The sequence below is a fragment of the Leiobunum rupestre genome, chromosome 2 (genome assembly GCF_980474605.1).
Source record: "Leiobunum rupestre chromosome 2, qqLeiRupe1.1.hap1, whole genome shotgun sequence".
Taxonomy (NCBI): domain Eukaryota; kingdom Metazoa; phylum Arthropoda; class Arachnida; order Opiliones; family Sclerosomatidae; genus Leiobunum; species Leiobunum rupestre.
Window position 1 is genome coordinate 67,106,255 of NC_143385.1, and position 11,981 is coordinate 67,118,235.

General features: G+C 36.1%; 1 protein-coding gene across 1 annotated transcript; it reads left to right on the forward strand.

Annotated features, from left to right (window-relative positions):
* The first annotated feature begins 903 nt into the window (after positions 1-903).
* LOC149958844 (uncharacterized) lies at positions 904-2,511 on the forward strand. The gene is made up of 4 exons (XM_090165061.1): positions 904-966; positions 1,856-2,086; positions 2,159-2,368; positions 2,437-2,511. The coding sequence occupies exons 1-3, from the start codon at positions 914-916 to the stop codon at positions 2,304-2,306; spliced, it is 432 nt and encodes a 143-aa protein (XP_090021187.1). The 5' UTR covers positions 904-913; the 3' UTR covers positions 2,307-2,368; positions 2,437-2,511.
* The last annotated feature ends 9,470 nt before the right edge of the window (positions 2,512-11,981 follow it).

Below are 11,981 nucleotides of genomic sequence, written 5' to 3' on the forward strand. Positions count from 1 at the left end.
GCTTATTTACACCTCTAAAGGTTACTTTTAACCCCAGAAAAGTTCAACCTGAATTTCAACTATTTTTTTATATAAACCTGCTTCTGTTATTTGACAATGCAAATTTATTTTAGAACGTGAGTCTCCGAAAACTTCATTAATTTGCAAATTCATTGCATTAACAGCACCGGACACTATATTGTAGCGCATTTTAACTCCTAAGCCTTGGTTGTTCAAACAGGTTTGTTTATTAAAATAATGGCCGTCGATTTATCAGACGTAGAACTAATTGTGCGATGGCATAATCGGCATTTGAGATTCGATGACGTCAAATATTACGTAGGGTACGGATGACGCAATATCTGTGAAACAAACCGTTAGTGAAGAAATAGAGCTAGTGGCATACTTATGAGTAATTATGTTACATATGATATTAGTATTTATAAAAACGTTTAATTTAATATCTCGCGTAACATAATCGTTACAGCATTTTTCAAAAGTACAATTATAAGAAGTTATTAATTGTAAACATTTGGTATTTGTGAAAGTCGCCATTGTTAATACTTTCGATTTCGCTAAATATTTGGGATTATCTGAATAAATAATACAATAGAATATGTTTTTATAAAATAAATGGAGCAAAAAATAGAAACATAAAATGTTTATCTTACGTCACATGACGTACGTAATCTTAGCGCGTGTGCACGCGCCATTTACACGCGCTAAATATATGGCGTCAATCGAATTTATCTGACGTCACGAGACATAGCTTTAATAGTATAAAATTCCTCGCGACTCTTTCACGCGCTCCGAAACTTAAAAATAAGAAAATAAAGAAACGTTAAAACCAGAAGTGACTTTATTGGAAGACATTGTTTTATCTCCTGGCTATTTTCATTGTTCTTGGACCACGCTTTAGCGATTAATTACGAAAATGAACACCCACTGGACAGTGTCGGATAAAGAGTCGTCACCATTCGTGAACACGTAAGTTATACAAAACTTTCTTAGAATTTTAACTCCCTCCTACTAGGCCTACCGTAGAACAGACCAAAGGTTCGAAGAGCCACGAAGGAAATATCGCTACTACGGACATTTTGGTTTACGTTATATAGTTCTTTGATTTAACTGCGGTAAAACTTATTAATCCAAGCTACTACTTTGTTTTCTTCGTGGTGGAAGATTGGATTAATAATAGTTTGGCTATAGCCAATCCAAAGTAGATGTATTCGAACCTTTCCATTTCGGAGTGCTGGCTTTATATTGGACTTACAAACACGCGTTTGGTCGAATTTGACTAACTAACGTTAATATTGGGCCACTAATTTAGATTATACTTACTTACATTAACACAATGCTGGCAGCGGTAATTAGGTCTATGCCCAAAAGCGAAAGAAGGGGCTCTGTTTCTAAACTTTGGTTCCTAGTCCCTTTTAGACAAAAAACCACCTCAACTATTTCAAGGATTCCTAGTTTTAGCACTCGTCCCGAATTGAACAGAACTACTTTCTGTCTTTTTGTGACGTCAAAACTATATCATTGTTCGTATGTGGCTATATACAAGTCAATAATTTCAGCTAGGGTGCTAAATACAGTTGAAGAAGAGTTACTAAAAATTAACTTTTCCGCAACTCTATAAATGAGAAATCAGTTTGGGGCAGCTACTAGACAGGCCAAAAACCTGTGAGAGGAACTTGTAGGCTTGGGTCTAATCTTTACACATTAAAGCTAAGTTTAGAGTCCAACTAGTTTTCGCTGCACGTTATGTAGTTGCACCTAAAATTATTTATTATATTGGAACAACCGCTATAATCTTAAAATCCACCAAAACTATAATTCATGATTAAAAGTTCAATGCGTTTCTTTTATTATACAGGACAACAAAACACCAATCGAAATATGAAGACCCTCAAGATCGACACCAAAGGAAATCAAGAAAAGGTAAGTGTCAATTTAGTTTAACCAGACTTACAAGATTGATTCAGAAAGAAGAGAAAAGCGAAATTAACCAGCGCCGCAACATTCCGTTGATCCTGGCCACATGGGCCAGAAGGGACTTTGGAACCATCTCGTCGCGTGCACCCGAGGACGATCAGCCCCAACGGACGTAATAAGCGACTATCTCAAATGCCACGCGAGATCTTGATCAATAGTTTTTACCTTTTCATTTATTATATAGGACACAAAAACACCAGTCAAAGGATGAGGACACTCGACATGAAAAACCAAAGAAATCAAGAAAAGGTAAGTGTAAATCTATATTAACCAGCTTCGCAAGAATTTTTCAGAAGGGAGACCAAAGTCCAGAGGAAAGCGATAGGATCTAATTATTCGACTCAGAAGAAACCATCTCTTTGGACAGACCTGAGGACGACCAACCCTAGAGGACGTAATAACCACCGTTACAGCTTTATAGGCCTCGAAACATTAGTTTAACTAGACTTATTTTTCGTAAAGGACATTAATGGACTTTCCTAAAGATCAGCAGAAATGGTTCATGCGAAGTAGTAAAGCCAACAGATGCCAAACGAAGGTGGCTGAGCAAATTCAGAAACAAATCAGACTTCGAAATGAAGTTCAAAAAAATGTAGAAAGGCCCTGAATTACGAAATTTAATCTCTTTTGGACCCAATGGAACACATATCAAAATTGTATTTCTTAAAGATCATCAAACTAACTGTTATTATTGTTATACATGTATATTTCCTTGACGGCATAGTTACCATGGCATAACCCTAACTTACAAGGAGACATCCCGAAGTGTAACCCACAAATTTTGTTCAAACTCGGGGGATTGGTAGACATTCATGTAACTTGAAAAATCCTAAAGGGAACGTATTCAATGGGCAACCGTTTTGCCATGGCAACGAAAAATGTTTTTGACAACAATAAATGGAAATTTTCCCATTGAAAAGAACATGGCATTCTGACCGATTCCTAGGACCCCCCCCCCCCCCCCTGTGAAAATTTTTAACGAATTTCAAAATTTCGAAAAGTCCAAAAATAGAAAAAATTGATAAAAATTAACTAAAAAAACATCAAAATTGATCAATTTTAATTAAGTTAAGTATTCCCTAAACAGTTTGTTTTTATTTCGCCGACTTTTTAAACTCACTCTCTAGTTATTGACGAAATGAGACTGTTATTTTCACAATTGACGTTGTCGTTGTTGGTGGTGAATACCCCGCTGCGCTAGCTCCCAAAGGGACTCCGCGAAAACGATTACAGTAATGCCAAACGTTTTAACCGCAATTTATTATTTAGAAAGATATGATCAATGTAAAATTGTTACTTGCCAGCAATTTTTACAACGGAGATTTAGGTACGTGTTGGATAAGGTAGAACTGATAACGAAATATTTTTAACGGCAAGATATGACTAAATTTAATATAAGGAAAATTGAGTAAAATAGAGCCAGAAGAACGCACAACAACACAACCCCAGTGAAATTTTGACTAGGTAAAGTAACCGAAACCAACAATAACATAATTTATTTGTCTAAAGCAAAACTACAACCGATAAGCAAGTTCCAAACTAATAGCTAAACTGGACTCGTAAAAGAAGTATTGGCGCCTCACGGCGCCGCGCACTCACTTCGCTCGAGCGCTGAGGGCGCGCGGCTCCACCCCAGCCCCATTCTTGCTAATCAAGCTGTGCCATCTATAACGCGACCTAGAGGACAGTACCTAGTATAGTCTCTTGTGGAGCGAATTAAACAAGGGAGAGCGACTGCGAGATGAATCGATCCCACACGAAGGAGTTTTCCCTCCTCCTGGATGCATATATTGACCCCACCGACGGACATCGTATCCAGTTAAATCGTACCTAGTATCTAGCGAATTGAATTCGCTGTAAAAAAAACACATTTTCGGTTTGCACACGTTTCAAAAATTTTGTAATATCTTGTCGTTAAATCTAATTCGTTATCAGTTCTACCTCATCCAACACGTACAAAAATCTCGAAATATGTCGTATTTCCCGAGGTAAAAATTGCTGGCAAGTAACAATTTTAAATTTATCATAAATAAATAATAAATTGCGGTTAAAACATTTGGCATTATTGTAATCTTTGACAAATAATACAAGAAAAAAATAATCAAAACCCAAAAAAAAACAAAAGTACCTATTGTTAAAAATCGCCTTAATGGCCTCCGTCTAACCGTGCCGTAGCAGCGCCGCTGCTATTAGTCAAAGGGGGTTTTTCGTTCCCCAAATGCCAAAGGTATTCCTAGGTCGATTTCTCCCCAAAGGCACAACGGCACTAAATAATTTCCCAAATTGTTCTCTAAGGAGAGCTATTCCAATAGACGCTTTAATAAAACAATTTCGAGGAAATTGCCAAGAAGTAATATTTCCGAGAGCCAGGACCTGCCAGTTACTGTTTAACTAGTGCTGGTTGAAATAATGGAACGTTTTCACCTCAACGGTATGCAACAAGGGCAGGGTTGGCAAAATCCTTGTTTTTTTTAAAAAGAACAAAAACAATGTTTTTTATTGTTTTAAACAAGATTCATTGTTTTAAACTGTTTTTAAAGCGAACAATAAAAAACACATAATAAACAATAAAAAACTATGTTTAAAACACGTTTTAAACTAATCATTATACTTATGAATCACGAGTAAACTCATTTAAAGAAATATTACGTATCATTAAACGTATTGTCATAAGTGGCATAATTACCCTAAGTGTGTCAATAAGATGAATTTTTCCATGATACCTTGTTTAACGAAATTGACGTAAATGACGTCATTTTTCCAGTGACGAAATTTACGTAATGTGTTTGCGAAGCGGCGTCTGCGGCGCGAGCATTAAATATACCATAAAGAGTACTTGAACGGAATTCGCGAGTCCTACGGTTCTTTGGTCTGTTTAGAACAAGCTCAAATTGAAGATTTTCTGTGGGAAAGGCTCCTATTGGCACACTTAGGGTAATTATGCCACTTATGGTATTATAAATAAACTCACATTGAGAAGAACCAATGAGTACACGCTTATTTAAACGAGCCAAGAATTTCGCTAAGCGTTGTTGACCAACCATTGACGGCCTTAGGGTTTTCGATGCCCCATGCAAATACTACCTAACCCGTAGTAGGGTTTTTAATATAGTTATCATCCTGAAATTTTTGGTCGCATAGAACTAAGAAAAGGGAAAATATCCACATATTGTTTTTAGTTTTGGTTTATTGAAATGTGCACGTCTGCAGTCATAAATCATCACAAATAAACAATGTTACATAAAATAAGATTTTAGGTACCTCTATAATCTTAAAACTTCCATCACGTCATAAAATTTCTAAAAAATCGAGAAAGGGGACCGAAATCCCTTGATTTTTATCTTGGAGTGCCGCCTAGTCGGTTTTAGCCCGATCTGTCCAGACCGGCCGTGTTTCTTGTTACTTAAAACCCGGCACAACCCGACTAAACAGCAACCCTACTTTTATCTCGTGCATAGGTAGTGTCCCAAATAGATGTATATTGGCAGCTATATAAATTCTATTTAAACAAAAAGACAAAATTCAATGCGCTCGTAGGATTTTTGCACTGGTATGAAATTTATGAAATCATATCGAGCCTTTTCAGTCGCTCTTTTCAGAGAATCTTTAAATCAAACTACCGTTATAAATACAATTTACCTTTCTTAGAGCCTTGGAATGGTTTTTTCTACCTTTTCCCTCATATTGAATAACGAAAATCTTACAAAAAACAATGAAAATTTACCTTATAAAAAACATGTTTAAAACAGATAGTTTAAAACGTTTAAAACAAATTGGTGTTTGTTTAAAATAATTGTTTTAAACGTGTTTTAAACACTTGTTTTAAACCTTTTGTTTAAAACTTGCCAACCCTGAACAAGGGTTACCTCTTAACCACGAAAAATATATATTTAAACCAAACCACTTTGACGAATTATATTGATTTTAAATTAAATGTCAATTAAACAATATTGGGTTAAAGGGAAATTAAAATATACTGAAAATAATATTTTGGTATACTTAGGTTTGTGGTAGCAGATTCAAAATCTATAAACCCTTGTCTACGCGCGTACCAAAGATTTATATATCCCCGTACCGTAAAAGAATACACACCGGCTGACAGTGTGTCAGAATTTATAGCGTGGTGTGCCCAGTAAACAAGACCATACCACCGGAGGTCTATCATCATAGTGCCCTACGCCAGCGTCCATAAGCCCGGACAGGTGACAAATCCAGCATGGGTAGTAGCACCCTACTACTGATGGTCGCACCTTCGACGCGAGATAGTCAACCCAGCAGAAGGTGAAGCAATGGGACAACCAATCCCCACTACGCATACAACAGTGGGAGTAAGAGTGGGTGTTTTAGCAACTCCAGCCGACACCCTACTTACGTAGGTAAAGAGTCAAACCCTTTGGAGAGAGCTCCTAAAGGGGAACGACGGGCACAGCTGGCACCGGAGATCCCGGTGTTCCCCCAAAGGCTACCCTATCCTCCGAGGTGGTCAGTTAACACGGACCCTCTCCGTTAACCCGAGCCGATACTCAGTTTCCACCTCAAACCGGAGGTGGAGATAGGACCATTTGATCAGAGCTTACATCTCCCAGTGCGCCACCGCCCTTAAGGGTTAGAAGAGACACACCGGGGGACATAGGAGGTGTGACACGTTGAAGCGTAGGTGAGTTGCGCTTGCCCCGCGATGTTGTCTTATTCGATAGCGAAAACTGCAGCGACGCCACCTATCTACACTGCGCGTAACTATTGATCAGATAATAATGGCGGGCCAGGTTGCGCGTTATGTTAGATCATTTAGATATAACATTTACGTTTTAACGGCGAATTAATTAGTGTTTTCTTGATAAGAAGGATTGAATGTCTAGTTTACAGACAAAAAAAGGTTAACTTCACAATATTTTAATAACACAGTCATAAATTAAATTTAACCCTTGGGTTAAAGATAGCGAAACTCCGAAGAGTAAAATACAATTAAAATAAGAAATATCAGAAAATATTATTTCTTAGAAGTTATACAAAATAAGCCATTACTGGCATTTTTGGCAATTCTCAATTCTTATCTTTAAAACGAAAGTATGGTAAAGAAAAGGGGTTGTAAATTAAAGCTATTTTGGGATGTATGCTAAAGAAAAGGGGTTGTAAATTAAAAATATTTTGGGATGTATGCTAAAGAAAAGGGGTTGTAAATTAAAGCTATTTTGGGATGTATGCTAACGAAAAGGGGTTGTAAATTAAATTAGGGATTTGAGAGTAGGTCCTAACAAAGACCAAAAGTGAAGCTTCGCGAGCACATACGGAACAAGGTCAAAAGTGACAATACGGGGAATAGTGGGCTATGGCCATTAGACCCTCTAAACCAATTTAAGAACGACCCTGCGAATATACCTGGGGGAAATACTCGCCGAGCGTTTGAAGTAAAACCTTCAACCAAAAAAAGGGAAAGGACGGCCAGCGTCCATACCTGACGATTGATCGGTTTTAAACGAGCATGGGAAGAAAATAAATGTAAAAGTTACTGTATTCCATTTTGGAGAAAATTCTGTAGGCATTAAAGTTAGGAGTAGAAATATATAAACTATAAATAAATAGGGATTATATGTAAAGGATAATCAAATCGGAATATTTATTAATTGGAATATTTATTGTTACATTGTGAATCATTGTTCATATAAAAGATAGTATCTCAAATAGGTATTTAATTATTATCAGAAATACATGAACCGAAATTATCAGCGTCCCATAATCCCATTCCTCGGGTCGCTTTAGTTTCGATAAAAAAAACTTCTAAAGTTCTTATAATCAAATGCCCAGGTTTTATTCACATGAACAATGATTTACAGCGGTTAGTTTGAGAAGACACAGAATTTAATGTTGCTCGGCTGAAGCGTCGATCCAGTCTGTCCTCCTCGTGTGTCTGCCAGCTCCTCTTATACGAGATCGTTCCCACCAAAACTGGGTAGCCATATGGCGCCCTCCTGTGGCCAGAGATCCTCTGTAAATAACACCGTGGTTTTCCATACCATAGCCAAGGCCCCAATTACATGCGAAAGGTAATGAAAAATTTATCAATTATTAACACTGAACAATTCTTCATAAACAATTGACATTGAACAATTCTTCATTAACAATTGACATTTAACAATTCTTCATAAACAATTGACATTGAACAATTCTTCATAAACAATTGACATTGAACAATTCTTCATAAACAATTGACATTGAACAATTCTTCATAAACAATTGACATTGAACAATTCTTCATAAACCATTGACATTGAACAATTCTTCATAAACAATTGACATTGAACAATTCTTCATAAACAATTGACATTGAACAATTCTTCATAAACAATTGACATTGAACAATTATTCATAAACAATTGACATTGAACAATTATTCATAAACCATTGACATTGAACAATTATTACTAAACAATTGACATTGAACTATTATTCATAAACAATTGACATTGAACTATTATTAATAAACAATTGACATTGAACTATTATTCATAAACAATTGACATTGAACAATCATTAATAAACCATTGACATTGAACAATTATTACTAAACAATTGACATTGAACAATTATTACTAAACAATTGACTTTGAACAATTATTCATAAACCATTGACATTGAACAATTATTACTAAAAAATTGACATTGAACAATTATTCATAAACAATTGACATTGAACAATTATTACTAAACAATTGACATTGAACAATTATTAATAAATTATTATTATTGTTTCCGGAAACTAGCGCTCTAAGCTAGTAATTCTGTGGCCATTTAAATTTAGGGGGATTAGGGCTGTGCGAGAAGGGGTTTTAGGCAATCAAGTCGGTTATCGAGTAATAAATATTTTCTCATCGAGTATTCGAGTCGAGTAATATTGAAGTCGAGTCGAGTAATCGAGTACTTGATTAAGGGGAAACTTTCTCTTATTCGAGTCGAGTAACTAAAAAAACCTCAAGTAATATTTTTAACGAGTCGGGTGATCGAGTACTTGATTAGGAGCTGGTTTTATTCAAGAAATTACGAAATTAAATTTAAAAGGAGTATAAAGTAACTTTCAATGCTAAAATATATTCCTTTAATTTAAATGAACCACAGTTTCCACAACTTTGTAGGTACCGTTTATTGCCCCTTAAATGTTGTAAAAACCCCTCTTTGAACTTTGAAGCTAAGAGGATAGAAAAAACCAATACTCGACGAGTTTAGAGATCAGCTTATTCGAGTAATAGGGTACCCGAATATGCATTTTTTTTAGTACTCGGTAATCGACGAGTATTCTCCAATTAATTATTCGAGGTCGAGTTCGAGTACTCGATGATATTCGAGTACTCGAACAGCCCTATGATTTAATACTTTTCGCGGTGTTTAGATAATCTAAAACTTCTCCGTCTCAAACTGCTATCGCCATCTGGTAAGACTTTGCGCGTTACTAAAATAATGTTACAGGGGCTGGGTCACTCAGATATGTGACGTCACATCATCAATCTATATCTAACCAAAAATGATGAATTATTACAAAAAGTACCTTATCAACCGTTTCAACATTGTCATCCTCCCGACAGTGTGTCAGAATTTATAGCCCGGTGTACCTAGTAACAGAGATCATACCACCGGAGGCGTATCATCATAGTGCCCTACGCCAGCAGTCCACCTAGCCCGGACAGGTGACAAATCCAGCATGGGTAGTAGTACTCTACTACTGATGGTCGAACCTTTGACGCGAGCCACTCAAGCCAGCAGAAGGTGCAGCAACGGGTGGACCAATTCCCACTTCGCACACAGCAGTGGGAGTAAGAGTGGATGCTATAGCAACTCCAGCCGACACCTTACCTACGTAGGTAAAGAGTCAAACCCTTTGGAGAGAGCTCCTAAAGGGGAACGACGAGCACACTGCAGCCCGCATAACCCGGCACAGCTGGCACCGGAGATCCCGGTGTGACTCCAAAAGGCCGGGAAACAGGACCGCCGTGCCCTCATACGGAGGCCCGCCGCCCCACAGCAGACTACCCTATCCTCCGAGGCGGCCAGTTTGCCTGGACCCTCTTCGTTAGCCTGAACCGAAGCTCAGTTTCCAGCCCCTACCTGGCCGAAGTCGGAGGTCGGAGATAGGACCATTTGACCAGAGCTAACATCTCCCAGTGCGCCACCGCCCTTATGGGTGACAAGAGCCGGGCCCCGACTCCCCGGGAAAGCCACCAGTTATTGCACACTCTAACCCATTTAGGGCCTCATCCTCCCGACATTAGAAATTCATAAATTGTGGATCAAACTTAACAAAGGTCATTCTACGACAAATCGACCACTCATTCAAACATGGTTCAACCGATTTTTATAAAACTTTAACCACGTAGGCAATAAACCAAATAATTATCAAATTTCAAACTTTGATGTAAATGATTTGGTGGTTGTGCAAATAGCACCATTCCAATAAAGGGCACCCAAATATAGCGTAGACATTTTAAAAATAGTTATTTTTTTATTTTTGGGAGCCTGGGGTTACGTTTGATGGCATCATCCGCATCATGGACAGTAAATTAAGAGGACAGGTTTTCGATACCCTTCCACAGTGCATTTTATTTTTCCCCGCGTATCAATCAGCTCGAGAGACTCCGAGTGAGTCTTGCAAGGTCGTTTGTACCACGTGATCTTAAAATTTCAAAATGACAATCTAACGCGGTTGATATTGTTATGTAATTTTTTGCGCTTTATATTTTAGTAATTTTTAATTTTGGTTTTTTAATTCAATAAAAACTATCAACTGATATTTAGTATATCACATTTAATCTATAAAAACGTGAAAAAATACCTTTTGGCGTAAAAATGTACTTCGTGTTTATCTTTTTTTCGAACAGTGTCGTCCACTTAAGGCGATACTTGTTTTTTTCAAATAAACTTGGACGACTCCCTTAGTGTGATTGGTTTACCGGGGCTAAAAAACAGGCTTTTAACCGATCCTCTAAAATCTACTATCCATGATGGCATATTCCACCAAGCGTGCACGATTTACGATTTCAATACATCAAATAGTTTTTAATCTAAACTTTAATTTAACGTACAATATTATTTGCCTAAAATGTTTTTATACCATAAAAAGCAGGATTTTAAAATTTCGTTACATTTTAAACAGTTATTTATCTTATGACAATTTTAAGACTGAGATAATGGTACTATAAATATTTGAAATTAAAATTAATTACAAAATTGAGTTACCATAAAATTCGAGTGATGATAAATATATTTAAATTTCGAAGTTTACATACTTTTTTTCATCTATTTAAATTTCAATGTTAACATTCTAGTATTTATTATATTTAAATTCCAAAGTTTACATAAAAATATTTATTTATTTAAATTTCATAGTTTACAGAATAATATTTTATTAATAATACACAACACAACGAAGTGCTTCGAAAATAGTAATTTTTATATAAATACTTTTATGTTAACATCATTGGCCTACTATTAATATTTTAGGTTAGAATTTCGCTATTTATTGAAAGGAATTACAAGAATTTTAGCTCACGGCGCAGCTGTTTAGAACAATACCACACTTCCGTGTTAATTTGCTTTCGAAATTAAATTACAGGGCTCCTTACGATTATTTTTTTAATTATAGGAACTTAACACCGAAAATATATTAGTTAAAAATCTCTCGAAAAAATATTATTATAGGTTATAAAAACCCTTTTAACAAAAGTCAAATACTTTAAAACTTTAATTTTGTTTCCATAAGAACTAGAGGTAATAAAAATCCTTATTATCAAGTAAGTAAGAGTCCTGCTAAGTGATTTTTTCAAATATTTCCTTTAAGTGACGGGGTTTATTACATTTCCCATAAGCGTTTCAGCAGCTATCTAATGACAATTTATGAATAAATAGAAACAATCCCTGACAATAAATCCATTGAAATGAATAATAATATTTTGTCTTGAATATAATTTAATTTAAGTAAAAAAAGAATGTTATTTTGCAGGTAAAAACACTTTTTGAGT

What these genes read in the sequence shown, in the direction of transcription:
- LOC149958844 (XM_090165061.1), top strand. Translation starts at nt 914, where the DNA reads ATGAACACCCACTGGACAGTGTCGGATAAAGAGTCGTCACCATTCGTG. An exon ending in TCGTCACCATTCGTGAACAC is followed by an intron (nt 967 to 1,855) that starts GTAAGTTATACA and finishes TTTATTATACAG; the next exon opens with GACAACAAAACACCAATCGA. An exon ending in GACGATCAGCCCCAACGGAC is followed by an intron (nt 2,087 to 2,158) that starts GTAATAAGCGAC and finishes TTTATTATATAG; the next exon opens with GACACAAAAACACCAGTCAA.